General features: G+C 42.5%; 2 protein-coding genes across 2 annotated transcripts; one reads left to right on the top strand and one right to left on the bottom strand.

Moving 5' to 3' along the window:
* The first annotated feature begins 11232 nt into the window (after positions 1–11232).
* On the top strand, positions 11233–13644 carry svbp (small vasohibin binding protein). The gene is made up of 3 exons (XM_068594351.1): positions 11233–11352; positions 11759–11893; positions 12019–13644. Exons 2-3 carry the CDS (start codon positions 11780–11782, stop codon positions 12103–12105), a joined length of 201 nt encoding a protein of 66 aa, XP_068450452.1. The 5' UTR covers positions 11233–11352; positions 11759–11779; the 3' UTR covers positions 12106–13644.
* Positions 13645–14122: 478 nt separating this feature from the next.
* fbxo2 (F-box protein 2) lies at positions 14123–18657 on the bottom strand. The gene is made up of 6 exons (XM_068594584.1): positions 18533–18657; positions 17505–17562; positions 16549–16675; positions 15724–15816; positions 15502–15640; positions 14123–14588 (listed from the first exon to the last, which is right to left on the bottom strand). Exons 2-6 carry the CDS (start codon positions 17539–17541, stop codon positions 14454–14456), a joined length of 531 nt encoding a protein of 176 aa, XP_068450685.1. The 5' UTR covers positions 17542–17562; positions 18533–18657; the 3' UTR covers positions 14123–14453.
* Positions 18658–20667: the final 2010 nt, after the last annotated feature.

The raw sequence follows: 20667 nt of genomic DNA on the forward strand, positions 1-20667 counted from the left end.
AATTAGGAGTGTTTAGCTTTAACAGTGCGCCGGCATCGGCTAAGCCACGGCTCCCTCGAGACCAAGCCGCCAATCTCCCTGAGTCAACACATGCGTACATACAGTACCCGGACCGCCCCACGAAATGACTCAGACACACACATACGCACACTTATCTTACACACAATTTGCTACCAACTGTAATCGGTCTGCGAGTTTGCTATTTCAACAGAGACAGCGCCCCCTCTGGAGGCCTTTCCAAGCACACACACACACACACACACACACACACAGAGTGCCGATACACAGCCCAGCTCATCAGCCTTAGTAGTCTGAAATGCACTTCCATTCTGAATTAGTGTGTGTGTGTGTGTGTGTGTGTGTGTGTGTGTGTGTGTGTGTGTGTGTGTGTGTGTGTGCGTGTATATACAGGTGGTATACACTACACTCATTCATAGAGAGACACCTGGTTGTCTAAGAGTGTGTGTTCCTATGTGTGTTGCTGTGTGTGTGTGTGTGTGTGTGTGTGTGTGTGTGTGTGTCTGTGTCTGTGCGCGTGTGTTTGTTTTGACAGCTGGGTCTAACCAGGCTGCACGGTGTCCTCAGACGTCCCGCAGAAACCTTAACCCTTTGACCTGCCACCTCAATCGCTACCAACTACACACCTGAAGCTCTGAAGCGCAATTCAACTGATGTTCACTCGTGGGCCAGACTCCCCTTCAGGCAACTTAAGTCATTCAAAGATAACAGGAAAACCGTAGCTGGATTCAATGAGAGTGTGCCGAACATCCATTGGCCAGGTTTGAACGGGCACTGCACTCGGTCACCATGACATTCAAACTGTCCCATTATACCGTCAAGCTGACACAACATGGTATGAGAGAGAGAAGCTACATATAAATAGTACAATACTGAGTAGCATTGATTATAAAGATGTCATAGAATAGCAAAGGAGGAGAAGCTTCAACTGGAACTTGGCCATTTAACTTGGCTATTTAAATGAGTTCCTGTAAGTAGAAGAAAACGTGCCTCTCAGAAGTTTTAATGACCAAAATACACCAAATAGTAGAATTCTTCATTTTGGGAATGGCTTCAAAAGCGATCAACATTTCCATACTGAAGCTTTTTTTCAGCTTTTTTTCTCAATTATTTTAAAAAAGGCATGTGAAGGAAACTTGAAGGAGACTGCAAATGTGCAACACAAGCTAATTGGAGCATCTAGCAAGGTGAGAGCCAAGGACTTTGGACTTTGCATGATATTAGAAAAAATATGAACTCATTACACTGAGACGACTCCATCTTCAAATACATTTTGCACAATTTGCACTTTACATTTTACAATTTGCAATTTACATTTGCACCATGTAATGTAAATGGAGAAGGATAAACCTGTGAGGCCTTTTTGCCACCCTCGTGTGTTATAGTCTTATCTCAAAGTCAAGCACTTTTGCTCAAAGGGTCTCTGAGCAAACAGTGCAGCGAGGGAAGGTTCAATTATTCTTTTTCACACACCTGATATTGTTACATGATTCATATCGATGTCAAGTTGTAAATGTTCCCCTGTGCCCGATTTTTTTTTTTGCCAATGGAGTATTTTTAATTTTTTTCGGGCTTTAACGTTGCATAAGGGATCCCCATTTTCCAAAGAAAAGAGTGACTGTTGGTTATAATCCAACATCATCCTGTAACATTTTGACCACAGGGCTGCAGTGTGCCTGGACCCTGTTGGGAAAACACTCTGGTCTGGAGAAATTTCACTGAATCAAGTGTGTGTTCACAGTCCTGCTGTGTGTGTGTATGTGTACGTGTGCAAAAGAGACTGTGTGGGTTTTTTAACCAATGCACAATAGATTGTATAACCGCTGGAGGGCACAGCCAGATCTGTGTGTTTGTGTGTGTGTGTGTGTGTGTGTGTATGTTTGTCCACGTGCGCATATACCTGTGTGTGTGTGTGTGTGCCGCCAGATCCTAAGAATGCATGTATTGTTTATGACATTCCTGATGTGTGTAGGGAAACAGGCAGGGAAACCTAAACCGAACGGGGGCCGTTCGCTCACTGCTCTCTGCAGACCGTCCACGGGGTGTACCAGACAGAAAATTGGAAGGGTTGAGGTCCAAATTACACTCGGTGAGAGAAGAGAACGCTGTGTTTGTTTTCTGCTTTGCGTGTTTAGTGAGTGTGTGTGTGTGTGTGTGCAGTGACGGGAGTGTGTGTTGGCCGTGTGGCATGTGTTTTTCTCTGGCCTTGGCGACATTATCGATTCTATCTTTCCGGATGTCGGAACATAAACACAGGAGACACTACCAGTGTGTGTGTGTGTGTGTGTGTGTGTGTGTGTGTGTGTGTGTGTGTGTGTGTGTGTGTGTGTGCGTGTGCGTGTGTGTGATATAGATGGGCGACGCATCTCCGACTCTACAAAATTGAAGTTTGTGATCTCAATGTCTGAGTGACTATAACAACTTAATTTACTTCCTTGTGAGACAAACATGTAGCGATGAGCGTCACAACACATCCTCCCTCTTCGGAGTGAGAGATCACAGTGGCTGTTGTTTGAGCAACCGCGCGATACTGTTGTAACAGGAGCGCCTCGCTGCGCTTTCGAGCAGACTTCACTTGGTTTGTGGAGTGACAGCAAACGGATCACTTACAATCACTTTGTGTCAGTCGCTGTGTGATTTTGAAAAGCTGAATTACCACTAAATCCACCTGACCATCGTGAACCGTGTGGTCCGCTCAGCTGGCGGTCGAAAGTCATCCGAGGCGATGAATGTTCATGTCAATCATTTGGTCGAGTCAGTCAAAAAAAAAAAGCATGCGACTTATTAAACAACTTATTTATGAGTCAACAGAATAATAAAGTAATGCAAATGATCTCAGTTAGAGGCCCCATGATGTAAAAATGGTGTGCAGAGAGTCAGTAACGTGGTCTGAATAGTGAACGCATCAGTGTTCTCTAACAGACGTGCTGACAGTGTAATTGTGCTGCAATAAAAATAAAGAAGGTGACAAACAATGTCTTGTTCACAGAAAGTCTGCTCGCTGCTTGAATCCCCCCCCACCTTATATTTATGTAACAAAGGGGTTACTGGGAGAGTAAGGTTATACCTATGGAGGGGGTGAAAACGTGTAGAATATTCATTTCTGGTATACACTTTTATAATCATCATCACACATTCTGTCTGGAAAGACGTGAGTGTGATGGGAGGGAGGGTGGGGGGGGGGCACGCTCGGCAAAAGTAAACATGGTGGTGTGTTCGGCTGATCGCTGGCGTTTAGAGGCTTTACTAAGTGGCACCTGGTCACTGCCAAAACAAACAAAACCCTGTGTGTGTGTGTGTGTGTGTGTGTGTGTGTGTGTGTGTGTGTGTGTGTGTGTGTGTGTGTGTGTGTGTGTGTGTGTGGGGGTGGGTGGGTACGTGTGTGAGACGCATGTGCGTCTGCGTGCACACACGTGGGTGAGTGTGTTGCTGCTAAGTGCCGTCGTGTGTTGGCCAACACAAACAGGCTTAATGAGAAGCAGCTCTTGGGACAGAGAGCGAGAAAGTGAGTTTGAGAGAGAGAGAGAGAGAGAGAGAGAGAGAGAGATGGAGGAGACCCGGCCAGGCCAAGCACAGTGACACCGCTGTCTCTCTCCCGTGGACTTAAAGGACACACTGTTCCCCTCCGTCCCCCTCTTACAGCATGACCATCACCTTCATCAGCCCCGACCCGCCCTCTCACTCCTCCACACTCCTTCCTCTCCGCCTGACTCTCACCCCTCTCTCTACTCACTGCCTGCTGGGGTGTGAGGGTGAGAGGAGCGGGGAGGCGATAAAGGGGGAGGAGGGAGGAGTAGGGAGTGAGTGATGGCATTTGTAACCGTGTGTGGGAAAACACGATGGCTCTTCGGCTGAACCGGTAAGAAATGTGGAGGGAATGTCTGATGTACAACTTGAAAAAGGTAGTCACTTTGTCTTACACCCTTTTTTTTAAGGACCCATATTTCATATTCAGGGGCTGGCGATACGAAGTTGATGCATACAATTTTGTTTGCCTTCTTTCGCCTGATGGCCCCCTCAGATTTATCTTGTGATTCTCAACAGGGCCTGACTCTGAAGTAGTACTACAGCTCCATCAAGGACCATTACTTGTAGTTATTATTTTGTATTTCCCATAAGTGGAGGCTCTTCATCTTCACCTGCTGCTGTGCAGTTAGCCCTACAGGCTACTTTTTTTTAAATACTTCATGTTCAGCAACAATCCAAAGTACCATTCAAATGTAGCGTCATTATGTCAAAAACATTATGTAATAATTAGAACAACAAATAAACAAAATAAAGTGATTGTCTTGTTGTTTTTTTTACCTTACTTTGTAACATAACCTCCGTACTTAACTAAAGCAGCTATGAAGCAAGCGCAGTTATGGATGGATATGTTTATTCAACAACATAACAAGGATAAAAGATATATACAGCTATAACAAACATACTTATTTGAACCCAAACCTAACCAAGTACTTTTGTGACGCCAGTTGCACACATTACAGGAGCTTGTGGACCCGAAAGATCATTTCTGGTTCAAAAGATATGAACTGCAGAAAAACTAATTGATGCATCCCGTTGACTGACTCCACTCCTCAAGTCGCTGAGTGTGTCACAGTGTCATTGTTCCATTGCCATGACTCACACGGCTTTCCTCCTCGTAGATAAATAGTTTAGTTAGTGGTCATTTTGTCTAGAAATAGCGTTCAACAATGAATTAGATTAATGTTCAGTTTTGTTCACTATAACTTGGCCAAATTAAACTCTTGGCTGTTATAGATATGAGTGCGTTCTGGGTGTCTTTGTGGTTGTTTTGTGTCTCTTTGTAGTGTCGTGTCTCTTTGTAGTCACTTTAAGTCTCTTTGCAGTTGTTTTGTGCCTTTTTGTATTTGTTTTATGTTTCTTTGTCGTTATTTTGAGCCTCTACCTGGTTGCTACATGTCTCTTAGCCATTTAATAGGTAAGCTGATAATGTGGACCCCCCAGGGCTGTGTCCGATACACCTGTGCACTAATCCATCACTGGTGCCATGTTGACACCTTTTCAATAGCATGTCTGTCTTCTACTACTTCTCCCTGGTATCAGAGCCTCACCATAAAGCTGTCATTTCAGACCGCCATGCCAAATTTGCTTACTCAAGTTTTTTCTCTCCTATATAATTGTTTTTTTTCTCTTCCTGAACGTTTTTGTTTTCTTGTTCCACTACTTTGAAACTGACCTAATTTTTTTATAAATAGGTCTCATCACATCAACTTTAAGAACAGAGTAGAACAAGAGTTTTTTAATACAAAAACACTGCGTGTACATGAGAGCAGTAACAACAAGAAGGGGTGAGTCTGTTTTGTTATGTGAGAGGCTGGAAGAGGAGACAGAGGATTAAGGTCCAAAGTCCCTCAGACTCCAGGAGGATCCTGATGCTGAGAGGGGGGCCGGCCACATTCAGTTGTTGAATACAGATGTGTTGGAATTTAGGATAAGACATTAGCAAGTTGTTTGCAAAGACTTGCTATTAACTCCGAGATAGATCACTCAATGTATCAATGTGCCAGGGCATGCTGCACCCACTTCTTCTTCACAGACAAAACTAAAACCTCAAAAAACTTGTATGGTACTTAACTGAGTCGCCAAAATAAAGACACTCGGGACATTAAGAACTCTTCAAAACCACAATTTTCTTTATCCCACTGCCATTACAGCATAAGATTGTTCTCGCATCTATTAGGGAGATTGCCAATGGCTTATGGAGCACTGCATTGTTGGATGCATTGCATCAATATATATATATATATATATATATATATATATATATATATATATATATATATATATATATATATATATATATATATATATATATATATGTGGTGTTTTTGGGGCAACTTTTTGCCCAAAGTTTAATTGTCAGGCAAAGCCTCACAACTTCCTTTTTAGGCCTATACATTTAAAGGACTTTGAAATCGCGACGTTAAACTGTTTTTTCTTATTTTGGTCCGAAAGATTTGCAACTCAATTTGTATTTTACTTTAAAAAAACTTGTGGGCTTTAGACTTGACTCAGGCTTGACATGAGGCTGAATCTCACAATCTTGAGACTTGACTTGTCCTAAGAAGATGTAATTTGGGATTGAGATTTTTGAGATTCCATTAGACTTTAAATGTAAAACGTATGCATATGACCAGCCATTAAATGCCTTGGATGTTTGCTCTCAGGATAACCACATCATTAACATCCTCTTTTTACACCATAGCAGAAACTGCAGGTCCTCCGTTGTACCAGGCAGCTGCCTGTAACTGTAAAAGTGTAGCAGAGGGGTGTCGAGACAGCATAAAATCTCAAAACATTTCCCGGCATCAAAAAAGAAAACCTCAAATACAAGCTGACAGGAGTGTGTGTGTGTGTGTGTGTGTGTGTGTGTGTGTGGTGCATCACACACACTGACCCCTACTTGTCAGGTCATATCCTGTCCATATCTTTCACTCTCTATTTTTTTTTCTTTCTTTTTTTTTGTGCTAGTTGCTGCTCGCTGTTTGCTTTGGCTGCAGCAGGTCTATCGGGGTTCAGGTGCGAAGAGAGCGACAGAGTGTGCATGCGCATTCGCGGAGGCTTTTGTGTGTGTGCATGTACAGTAAGCATGTGTGTGTGTGTGTGAGAGTGTGTGTATGTCCAGTTATTTTAGGCACAGTCATCATGGTTGTTTATTTTTAGTTCTGAAAGACTGTGTGTGTGTGTGTGTGTGTGTGTGTGTGTGAGTGTGTGTGTGTGTGTGTATGTGTGTGTGTATATCTACATGTCTATGGGGATTTGTGCACACCAGGCTTGTGTGTGTGTGTGTGTGTGTGTGTGTGTGTGTGTGTGTGTGTGTGTGTGTGTGCGCGCGCACTAGTGTATGCATGTGTGTTTTTTGGCAGTGGACTGGCGAGCGAGGGTTCGGAGGTTGTGGTGAGTTTGTGTGCTCAGGGCCGCTGGTGTGAAAGAGCAGTCAGAGCTGCGCTTCCCCCCGGAGAGAGAGTTTAATTTAGAAGAACAAGGGCCCTAACACACACTTGCACCGCTGCCGTCTCCTTGGCCCGTCTCTCCGCACCTCGTCCCTCCCCTCCCTCTCTGCCACTCTATAAAACTTTAACCATCTCTCCATCGACTCTTCCCTCACATCTTAACCTTTGCATCTCTTTTCCTCCTAATTCCCTCTGAAACAAATAACAGTTAAAGGCGACACGTCACGCTCATTTTCATGTCCCTACTTGGATTGTGCGTTTCCACTAGAACATGTGTACATGCTTTAATGTTAAAAAATGTTATTGTGTTATTTTTCCTCTTTCTGAATATACCTGTATTTGCTCTGGGTCTGAAGCGCGTGTCTCTTTAAGACCCCCGACGGAAGAATTCCAGTCTGCGCTGATTGAAAACATTTGATAAGATAAGATAGAACTTTATTGATCCCGCAACATGTTCTTGTGCCCGATTACAACAGAAGAATAACAAAAAAACATACAAATAAACAACATACAAATATAAACATAGATGAACAATAGAATAACAATGTATAATTCAAAATTACTTAATAGAATAGCAATGCTAAAGCTAAATAATGAATCAAATACATTTACTTATGTAGAGCAAGTCAATGACAACAAAGATTAAATCCAAAAGTAAAGACATTATGTGTAATGTGTAAAATAAACTAAAAATAATAAAGTAATAAAAAAGCATGATATGGAGCAATAGTAGAGCAAAAGTGTCTGAACTAAATTGTATAACTTTTTCTTTAGTCAGACATTATTCATCGTTTCACATGTAACATCATCCGTCCAATATTAAGGACATCTCAGCAGGTTTATTAAGGCGCCACGCAGTCGCTCATTTCACCTGCACCATCTTTTTTCCTGTGAGTTGTTGCTAAGTTTGGTTCAGTCATTAGTGGGCGGGTGTCTGTGCTTTGACTTACCCAGAAACAGCCTGTCAATCAAACATCGTGGTCAGTACTGTGACGTCTTTCCCCTTGGAGGACTTTTTCTGGGTGGTGTGCTTTGCATGGTGACATCCTAACTCTGTACGTGGGAGGAATTACATCCTGAAGATTTATTTTGGGGCCGTTTGTGTCAGCAGATTTGATGAACTTTGTTAAGATGACATAACTACTGTGTGTTGCTTTAAATGGGACATATTGTAAAAAAAATGACTTTTTCAACCCATGCTCACATACATTTGGGCTGTGTTGACAAACCCACAAACAAGATAAGTCAACTCATTCAGTTTTGTTATGGGCTGCCTGGATCAGAAAACATGTGATTCAACAAGCCAATCAGATTCCTCTTCCCGAATTCACATGCAGACTCATTCGGCGTGGCGATGCACACTGCATGTTCTCCTGCCAAAAAGTAATCATAGTCCCACAAAACTTTGGCGAGTATCTCCTCCCGCGGCGTTGCCAGCACGTGCATCAAAATACAACAAAATGTGCGGCTTGCGTCGGGAATCCTTTGCTCCATTTTTCTAAGAGATTCAATTGGCTGTTTTCTTTTTCGAAAAACACCAAAAACGGCGAGAAATTGTTCCATTCACTTGAATGGGGTTTTGCCGAAAAGAAACACTCATCTTTGTGCCCATAGTTTAAGTTTGAAATGTTAACAAATGTCTGAAGTTTATTTGCCCAATTGGCTATTTTTTGATAGCTATCAAAGTTTTCTTGTAATTGAAGTTTAAGAATATTTTGGGGACTTTTCAGAGCATATAATGGGTGTGTATAATTGTTTTTTCATAAGGGTGACTTAAAGAGACAAAAGACAACGTGTTTCAGACTGAGTATATTCAGGTATAAATAGTTTAAAAAAATGCATTTCTGAATATACAGAAAGACAATATGAGAAAAATAATGTGTTTTTTGACCATTAAAGCAAGTAAACATGTTCTAGCAGAAAACCAAAAGACAAGTATGAACCTGAAAATGAGCATGACATGTCCCCTTTAAATGCTGACAGAGAGCAGCAAAGCAGACATTTAAATACACTCCTCAATTGTTTGTTTTTTTTAGTTTTTTTTTTAGCAAAAAGCAGTTGATGGACCACATTAAACTTCTGCTACTTTATAAAAGTGTGTTTTACCTTCATGCTGTTGTGCATATGCTGCAGCAGGCCTGGCTGTTGTCTGCAGCGTTCAGCAGAAGTTGTTCTTGGCAGGATATTATTTCGAGGGAGAGCACTCTCCTGTAGTTGGGAGGATAAATCCAGGTAAACCGTTGGTATGCCGCACGATAAATCTCTATGGCGCAGCACTGCCAGAGGGCACACGTGCAGAAATTCAGACTTAAGTTCACAACTATCAGACTATCAAAGTTGTCAGGGAGTTTGGTCTGAGAGGTACGGTTTAGCTCGGTTCATATGTGAGTGTTTAGTGATTCTGTCCCTTTGTAAGGACTGTTTTTGGTTCTGAGGTGATAAATGTCTTCTGGACCACCCCTCAGCTGGTGGACAGCTCACTCCTCACTCAGCTGATTTATGCACTGAGGAGGTGCCCCGAGGGGAGTCTGTACAGTTTGTGTGCGTGTGTGTGTGTGTGTGTGTGTGTGTGTGTGTGTGTGTGTGTGTGTGTGTGTGTGTGTGTGTGTGTGTGTGTGTGTGATCTGAGTCTAAATCAAAAGTGGAAATAGGGGAAAGACAGTGAGAAAACAGTTTAATATTAAGTATTCTCATGTCAAATTATTCTTTCCAAATGTGCCATCTCAGTCAGGTAAGTGTTGAATGACGTCACAATGCCTGAAATATCTATGCTAAGGTAAACCTATGCCCACTCCTATGAGTATAGCTAGACTATTAGACAACGGCGACACCTTGTGGTCAGACGCAGTTGGAACGTAGTCGTAGATGAATGATACCATGTCACTCTTTCCTGCTGCTGCTTTTGTTGGGAAAACATCCGGGAGCCTCCCTCTACCTTGGTGGGTATACAGTCAGACAGTAGAGTATTTATCCTGAAAGATGAAACTGGAAAAGAAGTTGCGGCAACTAATAAAGAGAAAGCTGAGACATCGGTTGATAATTTTGTAAAGATATACAGCACGAACAATTTGTCTGAATTTGTTTGATTCTCTGAGGCTTCTTCTGCACGACGAGATCAATGACTGGAGTTGATGGTGACCATGCAAAGTATTTATCTTCATAGAAGCATATGACATTTCAGCTGTGAGTCCCAGTCACTGGCTGCTGATGGTCCAGACATAAGAGTCTGAGTTTCTCAGAGTGCAGACTGCAGAGTTTCTGGAGCTCTCTGGTCTCTTTCCAGTAAGAAGGACTCACACAGGTTCTCTAACGTCAGGTTACAAGGTGATTGTTTCCATGAATATATTGTCCTACAAACTGGTCACTCCTGAGTGTGTTTCTCTCTCCACCACGTCTTCAGACAGTCTTTATAGACGCTGTGGCTACTTGACAGAACAACAGGATCTTTAAAGATTTCCTGACAGACCGGACAGCAGAAATTGTCCTCTAATCTGAAAGCCATGTTGTCTCTGCGTGAAGCTGAAAACAGCAGACTGCATGTTAAAACGGGAAGTCACTTGTTTCCCTGTTGCATAGAGTTGCCTCAGTTGATTTCATTTAAGTCTTCGAGTGATTTTTTTTTCGGTCAGCAGCAGTTGGAAGTACGAAGTCTTGTAGTACTGAAGTACTTCAACCTGTACTCCAATAGTCAAAACATAACCTAACACCTAACCCTAACCACTTATTCTTTAACTCTGTGGAAAACGTCACGGGATCAAGGAAAGATGGAAAGGAGAATTCATGAGGAGGTAGGGTAAGACAACTGCAGTGTTAGAGGATCAGACTCCACTTACACTAAACAACGTAGTTATGTTAGTGATGTCAGTCTACAGCGGTAAAACTACAATGTTCAGGAGATAGACTGCAAAGAAAATCATCTTAAATAATTTGTAGGTCTTCTTACAGTGTTGCGTCATGCAGATGATTTAAACAACCTGGTTCATAGTGTTACTTTATTACCATAAACAACCTGGTTCATAGTATTACTTTATTAACATAAACAACCTTGTTTATAGTACTACTTTATTACCAAAAACAACCTGGTTCATAGTATTACTTTATTGACATAAACAACCTTGTTTATAGTATTACCTTATTACCAAAACAACCTGGTTCATTGTATTACTTTATTAACAACATGAACGAGGCGGCAAAAAAAACGGCCGGAACCTTTGAGGTAAACTGCTGCGAAAGTCGGATTTGTTTATTAGTGACACCGTAGGGAACAGCTGTCGGCTAGGGACTAACTACAGCCTCCCTTCTGGCTAACTAAACGTTAATGAAATTATATCCCTTCCTGCCGTTTTAAATTTCACGGGTAGGTGCACCATTAACTTGAATAAACTCGGTTCTGTCGGTTCGGATTTGGGAAATAATATCGGTGTTAGCTAGCTGGCTAACTGGCTAACGTTATGCGAGTTTCTTAATTTAGCTAAAGCGTAACATTGTTGTCCGTCAGCCAAAAATGCTCTGCAAATAAAACAAATAAGTAAGACCTTTTATAATCTACACATTCTGATGATTAACCGTTTCTGTATGTTAGCGATATGCAAGTTATGTTATTCAAATTAAACAAATAAAAAGGCTTGGACGACGACTCGTGTGTCGAGTTCACCTCAGAACTAATGTCGCTTTGGGTTGTATGGTTGTATGTTTACAGAAAACCAAGACTCTTTAAGTGTGAATAAGTTTAACAAGTGGATTGACTTGTTTAAACTTCCCAGGTTAATTAGAGGACTGTTGCCATGGAGCCAGCCTGCCGTAAAGACAAGCCAAAGCTGAACTCCACCCCGACCAGAGGAGACAGATCCAGGCAGAAGTCTGCACAGCAAGAGCACAAACAGCGACAGAGGGCAGAGGTGAATCGACGCCACCGCTTGATACAGCTGGCACAGGCTTCCAGTAGTACATTTCACATATGCCACGTTACTTCTCACTTCCATGTAATCAACTGTGTCTGCTGTCTTCCCTTCTTGATTTCCAGATTTATGCCCTGAACAAGGTGATGACTGAGTTGGAGCAGCAGCAGTTTGAATCATTTTGTAAACAGATGCAGTCACAAGGAGAATGATGAGACCCGCCTTCCTTTGCCATCTGGACCAGGACCCTGCAGAAGGCCCATGTAGGCACACTATTGCCTCCATGCAGTCAGACGTTTCTACTTAGGCTGTCATTCAGCAAGACAATTAATGCTCTTGGTGGTTTACCGTTTTAAATTCCTGACACCAACTGGAGGGCCTGTTTCAGATAGCAGCTTCAACCAACTCTGAGCCTGAGCCCCGAACTCTTGAGTTGGTTAATTCTGACATGGAAAACTGAAGATGCAAAATATTGATTTTTAGGAAAAGTGTATAGATTGAAGACAAAAATACATAATTGTAAGTTCACAATTTGTGTATATTTTATATTGGAGAAATCTTTTTGGATCTTGGCTTATCAGCATTCATTGGATCATTAATATCAGACCCTTCAACTAATGTACCAAATTTAAACACACTCACTGCAATGTTGCTTAAACATGTTCAGACGATACAAAATACTATAAAAGTACAACTTTCTACTAAAGAAATATTTACACATGATCTCCAGTACGTTCCATCAGTGAGACCAATCACATCAGGAGTGACTGAGGTTATTATTCATTGATCCTATGTGTCTACGACTTCTATCATTTAAACAGAGCTACACATAGTAAATGTTCAAGTACGAACGGACAGCTGTCTAGTATTTATATTTGGATAATATTTGAATGTGATGTAAAAAAAAAAAGCTTTTCAAAGAAATGATGAGACAGGGCATACAAGGGATTGTTTAAGAAAGTCCTCAGTAACAAACTAATATCCAAACAGGATTTATAAACTGACTTACAATATATTGCTCATACAGTGGAAAGAAAACGGCGTGTCTGGCTCTGTAGGAGGCCTGGACGGAGAGAAACTCAGGGTTTCTTTCAGAAAGCCTGCCAGTAATCTCTAGTTCTGGAACTGAAAACCAAAGTTTTCCTTATCTCGGGGTTAACTAACTCTCAGTTTTCACTAATCCCACTTCATGAAACAGGCCCCAAACATACCAGAGAGTATTGTTTTCATAAACCACCCCGATTTTTAGACGAGAACAACTGGGAGTAGAGTCTTGTGTTTCCCGCAGACACATCAGGTCAGCGATATATACTTTGCCTATATATCAGCCTTTGTACCAATTATGTCATGGTTTAACTGAACTTGGATGCTACCCCTCCAAATACTGTCTCAATTCTAATTAATATGTTGAAGTTGACCAGGTTAACACAGGTTAACATGCATAATAGGCAGCAATGTTAGTACAGGTTAGATGAGCAAAAGTTGTAAAATACCTACCAGTTTTTTAAAAGCACCCATGAGAAAGCTCCGGTGTCATCCGTCCATCGCTCGTAGGTTTTCTTAAATCAGAGATGTACTGTAAGCGTCCTGGAGGAACATGCTGTCGTAGGTTGTTGTCATGAATAATATTCCCGTGTTAATGGTGCTCACCTCGAACCCTGTTTTCACTGTAAGATATTGATATAAACGTAAGTATGTCATCCGCCTGCACTTAAGCTATCCAATTTTGATTTAATTAAATAAAAAAGTTATTTAAAAAAGAAAAGAAATGTGTGTTTTTGTTCGACAGTTTCTGCATCCTGTCTCCATTCTGAAGTAAAACGACATAACTTCCAGGCCCTGTTCTTCAAATGTGGTGTCATTAATTCAGGCTAACATGCTAGCATCAGACTAGAATTGTCTGTAATTCACATCCAGACAAATGGGCTCTTTGGACAAAAGTCATCTTAAGTAACACTATGCTCTTATTTGAAAAATAAAAGAAAGTGGAATAAAAAGAGTTGAAACCATTATCAGAAGGCTGACCATGTCATTTCAGAGGTAGGAGTGTTTGGAACCCTCCCAGCATGCACTGGGGCGTAAGATTTACGTTGCTTTTGAAATGGCTAATACTCAAGTGAACTACAAGTACTTTGAATGTACATGGACACTTTCCGACACTGCTCGCAAGGAAGTAACAAAACAACAAAAAAGAAAGCTCCAACTTGAAAAAACAGGCAACGACGTCAATTAACATTTATTTCCTCAGTTTAATTCCAATTCGAGTGTTACAACACCTCCACTCAACCAACTATTAATGACTGCGTTGCAGTAATTTTAGTATTTTTAAGTTAGTAAAGCTGCTGTGCCACCATTTTTTATTTATTCTTTTGTCAGTACAGTCTTCATAGTAGCAGTAAGTTTCCACAGCGCTATGCACGATATACGCAGGTATGCTCTATGCGCGCAAGGCAAAGCTGGTCTTCTTAAAACCCGGAGACGCGCCCCCCCTCAGATCTGCCTTTCAGTGGTTATAACTACGTGGTGTCCCGTCTCCTTTTGGCCCCCGTCTTCCTCTCGTTCAGACCTCAACCGTAACGGAGCTCCCGGTGACTCGGACGCCGAACCAACCGTCCCAGAACTTGGTGTCTTGTCCTCCGTGTTCAAAGGTGATGAAACGCATTCCAGGGCCGTAGTCGGTAAATGTATGGCTGACCTGGAGTTCACAGAGAGAGAGAGAGAGAGAGAGAGAGAGAGAGAGAGAGAAAGAGAGAGAACCACCATGATCTGTCATCTGTACAGTCAGTTGTGGGTTTAGAAGAACGACGGCGTCAACCATGACCTTACTGAACCTTAAGGTCGTCGTCCTGCTAATCCAGACCATGATGTTTCTCTGATTCTATGGCTGCAATGTGGGACTTTTACATCTAAATAAACGGCCGTTACGTTGAAGCCCGAGCCAAATGAGAGACCGCAACCAAGCAGCATCCCCTCAGGTCAAACATAACGCTTGAGCAGCCGAGCCGATGCAGTTTGGCCTCCAGCGTGAGGTTTTAGTCGGGGTGCTCCGAAAACAGTTTTGGTGGAAAAACAGGGCTAAAGTACAATTTGAGAAGAGCGTTGCAGGGAGAGTTGTGGCGAGCTCTCCTGTAGGGATTCCTGTGGAGTTTACTTTGTGTTGTTAACTTTGATCTTTCGCCAGGAAATTTCAAATAAATCGCCGCCGTGATAACTATCTAGGGTTGCGAAATGTGTTGCGTTGCGGTGTCTCATGAGCCTTTAAATGCCTGAAACTGTATACTTTCTGTATTGGATTTAGTCCCAGCACTGTATACCTCGGGCTGTTTTTGGTCTCAACCCAAACCATGATCTTTCCCTGAACCTAATTAAGTAATCTTTGTGCCTAAATCTAGTGTTTCAAGTCTCTCTTTTTTTTATTCAGAGCATTAATATAGCAGCAAACCACTGAATTCAAATTCACAGAACGGACATTCCCATTGACCGTGTGTTTGCTCATCAAACAGCAAAGAGGTAGCAATGAACCTCTGTGACCTTTTGATGTCGACTCGCCCTGCCTGTCACGCATGTCCCTGTTCTCCTGGATGAGCGCCCACTCCTCCCCACCATACCTGCTTCCACGAGCAGTCATCGGAGTCGGGGTCGAGAGTCACCGGCTCAGGCTTGAACTCCTGCATGATCTCTTGATTCTCATCCAGCAGTCTCACGGTCATTTGGTAGACGCAGCCACAATCCGTCCTCCCGCAGTACCTGCGCGACAAGGCGTGCGTCAACCAGTGACGGGTACCGCTTACAGAAGGTGCGCTCGTGCACGGGAGTCGCCCTCATCTCACCAGTCTTCCACAGTGACGGCCGGCTGAGCATCCAGCTGTTCATTGGAGTAATCCTCCGCTAACAGGTCGATCACCTGACTCTTCAGACACAGCCTAGGAAAACGCATTTTTGTTGTTGGTTTTTAAGAAAGCAGGAGGATTATGCAAGGCATTGATCAAATATGCCAACTCACATTGAAAAGAAAATATTTCTAGGTTGGTGAGAAAGAATTATACATACTGAGATGTATGTATGTATGTATGTATGTATGTATGTATGTATGTATGTATGTATGTATGTATGTATGTATGTATGTATGTATGTATGTATGTATGTATCAGTCTTCAACACAGTTTCTCTTGGCTAACTTTGGAGTATAAAGTGAGTCTTTACTTAATTCTCCCAAAATGACTTTACTACTTTCCACATTGAGTATCTTTTTTTCAATCCTCTATTAATCTGAGTGGAAGATCTAACTGTCTTTATCAAGCTGTTTTCTCGTCGCTTCACTCATCCTCACCGTGTGAGGGACTGTTGATTGATCCATACCAACATCATTTGAATTTAAGCTGCAGAATAATATCTACAATCAATTATTTTTCATAAATATGAGAGATTCAAATTCTTTGGGGTTATAGTTCCACTTTCAGTATTTTTTTCTAGATTTCTTTTCAATGTATGGCTATCTCTTCAAGCAGTTTGTACCCAGGAGAATCAGGTATATGGCTTATCAACATGTACAGAGGGCCCGTAGATACTAAGTGCCGCTGTGACGAGCAGCGCGTTGTATTATTTGTATTCAAAAATAGTCCCGTGACGAGACACATGCGGTAAGAAACACTCACTCGAAGGAGGTGGCAAAGTACGTGGTCACTCCGTCCATGCAGGAGTCATAGCCGCAGTCTCCCGGCATGTCCTCCACCTTCCACTGACTCCCACCATTCTCCGTCAGGTCCCAGAATTCCAGCTGCTCTGCGATGGAAATGCACCATCTCAGGCTGCCAATGGCAGTATTTTGTGCTTTCTACCATGCACAGTGTCACATTTTTAATTAATCAAGTTCAAATCCACTAAAGTTAGGCTACAGCAGGCTTTACAGGTACTGGCAGGTGCATCATGCTACCTTTCCCACTGTTTGCAGCCTTTGTGCTGGTAGCCATCTTGTCATCCAAAAACTTAAATGAGCGTAGTTCCAAAAATGTTGAACTACAAAGTGGAACCACTTAACAGTGAGTGGTTTCTATTTAGATCGAAGCGAAGCTATTTCCAGTCTTGGATGCTGTCTGTGTGCACACTCAAGGGCTCCCATTAGCAGATGGACGTTTGGCCACTTGCTAAGCTTTCTATAGAACAGCGTTATATCGAGGGGGGATACATGGGTCTGACGCACCTTTTTTAAAACCAACCAGTGAGCCTTCATCACTTAGGTCTTCATTTGTGAGAAATACTGTTCAATTCAGATAAAAAATATAGTAAATTGGGTTTTTAAATGGGCTCAATGCTCATTGTTGCCCCTTCTCGCCAACTGTCAAGTACCAGTGGGTGTTTCCCGGCCACCACAAGGAGGCGAAGAAGACCGCCAAGAAACTTAGATTTAGTTGAACCATCTGATTTGATTTTCACCTGTTTTATGCCTATTTCATACTTTGGACACACCCACACCCACATATAGCTTTATTTATCTGGAAAACATTTTCAGTCACATATATTCCTTTTCCTCCCACGTGGCAGGCCCCAGGAAGATCCCCCTCTGATCCAGTCATCTCGTCACAGATCCTCTATGAAGAAAACGGCCTCTTACCTTCCCCACTGGGATTCTTCAGCAGGTTTTTGCCCATGGTCACTTGTTTAGGCCGAGCCTGCAGAAAGAAGAAACAGCAAGTCAGATCGATAAATTGTCTATGCTGCAGTTTTTATTGTGCAGTCTGGATCCCATCCACCCGGCTCCAGTCGGGCGTCGGTTCTTCACCAGCCGCACCACTGGCATTGTTTTCACCTTGCGAGTCGGTGTGTGTGTCAGAGGACTTTACGAGGGTCTTGTATTTCTGCCACTGGATAGAGCTGCGTCACAATCGTGTAAGATGCAGTGACGAAACTTCAAAATGAAGGCCGAGTTTGAAATATTTAAGGCCTTCAATAAAATTCTGAGATGAAAAAAGGTCAGAAAAAGCGGTCCATGGGAAGGCGGACCCTGAGCCCCACACCACAACACTAATACCCCGCCTGCTGACTCACAGCACAACAGAGGAACATGCTGAATAGGAGCCATCACAGCGGATCAACTTGTCATCAATCAGCAGGAAAACAACTCGGGATAGCACGTTGCCGTGGAAACCAGTGGGTCGAGGGCCCATTTTGAGGGTGTCCTCAGTGACACTGCGCTGCAATTGCCTTAAAAAGTATTTAACATCAGAACTAAAAAAAGATATGACGATAATACATCTTTGAACTTGTACATAGCAAATCCAAAGCCCTAAAATGTTCCCAATTTCTTCTTAATTTTCTTTTTTTTTCCATTTCACTTTGTGCCCAACTTTTGTGTACAGAATAGTTTAAGTATGTTTAAAGAAGTCGAACACAAACAACGGGCCCATGAAGATGTTTATCTGAGTCCCATGGATCAGGATTCTGGACCGTTTCAAAAACGACTTAGTTGCATATTTGTCCTGCGTTTCAAGGCTCTGCACATATAAAGCTGAGTCATCTGCCCCTGCAGACTCAAAGTCCGAGGCATCAAAGGGGCAGTGTATGCACGTTAATGTCCTGCCCTGCTTTAAATGACACACTCGGCTACATCTACATACAAAACGGGGCAAACGAATTACTCACAGCCGAGGGGAAGCCGAGTGCAGTCTTCTGTTTCGTCCGTCTCCTGTTCTGTGTTACACTTGAGCTCCTCTGCAGGATAGCGGCCTTGTGACGGTGTAGCTTTTATAGCCGGGGGAGAGCACACACACACACACATGCAGCGAGGGAGAGAGAGAGAGGGAGAGGGAGGGCGTGAGAGAGAGAGAGAGTGGGAGGGAGGGTGGGAGGCAGAGGACGAGGAGAGACACAAAACACCCGAAAGCATCCATCCAGCGGAACTCAGCAGAACCACACATGCACACACTCAGCACAAATGTCAGTGAGAGCAAACTCATCAGCACCAACAGTGGAAGAAGACATGCTCTTCTTTAATCTTCTTCTTCTTCTTCTTCTTCTTCTTCTTCTTCTTCAGGTTTAACGGCGGTTGGCAACCATACATTTGGTGCATTACTGCCACTTTTGTAATGTTTATGTTGCACATGTTAACAGAGCTGTTACTATACAATAAAATGTAGTAGGTTAGTAGTAAGTTAAAAAAAAAAAAAAAACGTGTACAGTATGTCATGAAAAGTCTTCGAAATGTCATAGTATGTCGAAGGGAAAACTCATCAAAAATACTTGTGTAGTACGTCCAAAAATGTGAAAAATATATTTTAAAACGTGATGATATCTAATCTAAAAAAAAAAGTATAGTATGTAATGAAAACAAATAACATAATGGTTCAAAAAAGTTAACGAAAAACTTAAGTATACTTTGTCATGAAAAAGTCATAGTATATTTTTTTAAAAAGCCCCAAAAATGTACTTTACAATATTTAAAAAATATATATTGAAATGTCAGAGTCCATTTGGGGTGTCTTGGTAGTTTTCTGTCTCTGTGGTCATGTTGTGTCTCTTTGTTTTAGTATGTTTCCTGTGGTCCTTTTGATTCTCTTCCTGGATGTCAGGCGTCTCTTTGAGTGACTCCATGTAGGTCGAAGCCACTCTGGGCCCCCAGGTCTGTGCCATGTTCATTTAGCTATATGCTTTTATAAAACAATAGTTTATATCACTCACATCATCCTTGTTGTCACGTAATGCAGTGGTTCTCAAACTTGTTCTGTCACGCTTCACTTTGGAGCAAGCAAAATGTTCGGGCCACAACAACATTGGAACAAAATGGTCCAACTTTTTGAAACTCCTCCATCCGTGCTTTTTTAATTAATGAATTAAAGAAAAATTGAAATCCCAAGTAAACCAGATTGCTCCATCAGACAAAAACTAACAACATGTGAAATCACCTTTGTTAAATCAATGCAAATAAAGTGATACATGTGCAAAAAAATAACTAATATTTGGCAAGAAGATTTCAAAGGAAGCCGGTTGGATCCTCGTTTTCTCCCCATAGTTTCATGTTGAAGTGTCCTTGAGCAAGACACTGAAGCCCCAGTGCTTCACAGCAGCACAACGCTCCTAATTACTAATGATGAGTAAAATGCATAGAATAATCCCCCCACTGTGGGATTAATAAAGGATTCTTAAGAATCTGCATCTCCCCACAGTTTGAGAACCAGTGACTTAATGACTTCTACACACTTGATCATTTCTAACTCTGAAAACCGTGCTTGGCCCGACGTGGTGGATGAATCTCCGGCAGCCATCGCTTTACTGCCGGGACCCCGGACATCGTTGACCGTAGGAGGCCATTCTGTGCCAAGAATGGGGCCAGTTGAGGGATTACAGCCAATGGGGCCAGTTGAGGGATTACAGCCTCCATGCCACCACCCTCGAGGAGCACAGGTTGAGGAGGACGACCCGTCAGGTCTACATCTGCGACGATACAGGGTTTCAGCTGGACATGCTTATTGCAGACCAGCACAGGTCTATCAGGCCACACCACAGTTGGACCAAACTCCTGCTTCAAACTGAGAGAGAGAGAGAGAGAGAGAGAGAGAGAGAGAGAGAGAGAGAGAGAGAGAGAGAGATGGAGGAGACCCGGCCAGGCCAAGCACAGTGACACCGCTGTCTCTCTCCCGTGGATACTCTCTCTCTCTCTCTCTTTAGAGAGAGAGAGAGAGAGTATCTATCTTTTTTACTAATATGTATCAACATGTCACAACGTAAAGGACATACAATTCAACAGGCTGCAGAAGAGGAACATCAACCTGTCTTCATTG

Source organism: Clinocottus analis, unplaced genomic scaffold (assembly GCF_023055335.1).
Source record: "Clinocottus analis isolate CAN_PGR_092001 unplaced genomic scaffold, fCliAna1.0.p SCAF_3, whole genome shotgun sequence".
NCBI classification, from domain to species: Eukaryota; Metazoa; Chordata; class Actinopteri; order Perciformes; family Cottidae; genus Clinocottus; species Clinocottus analis.

What these genes read in the sequence shown, in the direction of transcription:
- svbp (XM_068594351.1), top strand. Translation starts at nt 11,780, where the DNA reads ATGGAGCCAGCCTGCCGTAAAGACAAGCCAAAGCTGAACTCCACCCCG. An exon ending in AACAGCGACAGAGGGCAGAG is followed by an intron (nt 11,894 to 12,018) that starts GTGAATCGACGC and finishes CTTGATTTCCAG; the next exon opens with ATTTATGCCCTGAACAAGGT.
- fbxo2 (XM_068594584.1), bottom strand. Translation starts at nt 17,541, where the DNA reads ATGGGCAAAAACCTGCTGAAGAATCCCAGTGGGGAAG. An exon ending in GAAGAATCCCAGTGGGGAAG is followed by an intron (nt 16,676 to 17,504) that starts GTAAGAGGCCGT and finishes TTTCCATCGCAG; the next exon opens with AGCAGCTGGAATTCTGGGAC. An exon ending in ATGACTGCTCGTGGAAGCAG is followed by an intron (nt 14,589 to 15,501) that starts GTATGGTGGGGA and finishes TGTGAACTCCAG; the next exon opens with GTCAGCCATACATTTACCGA.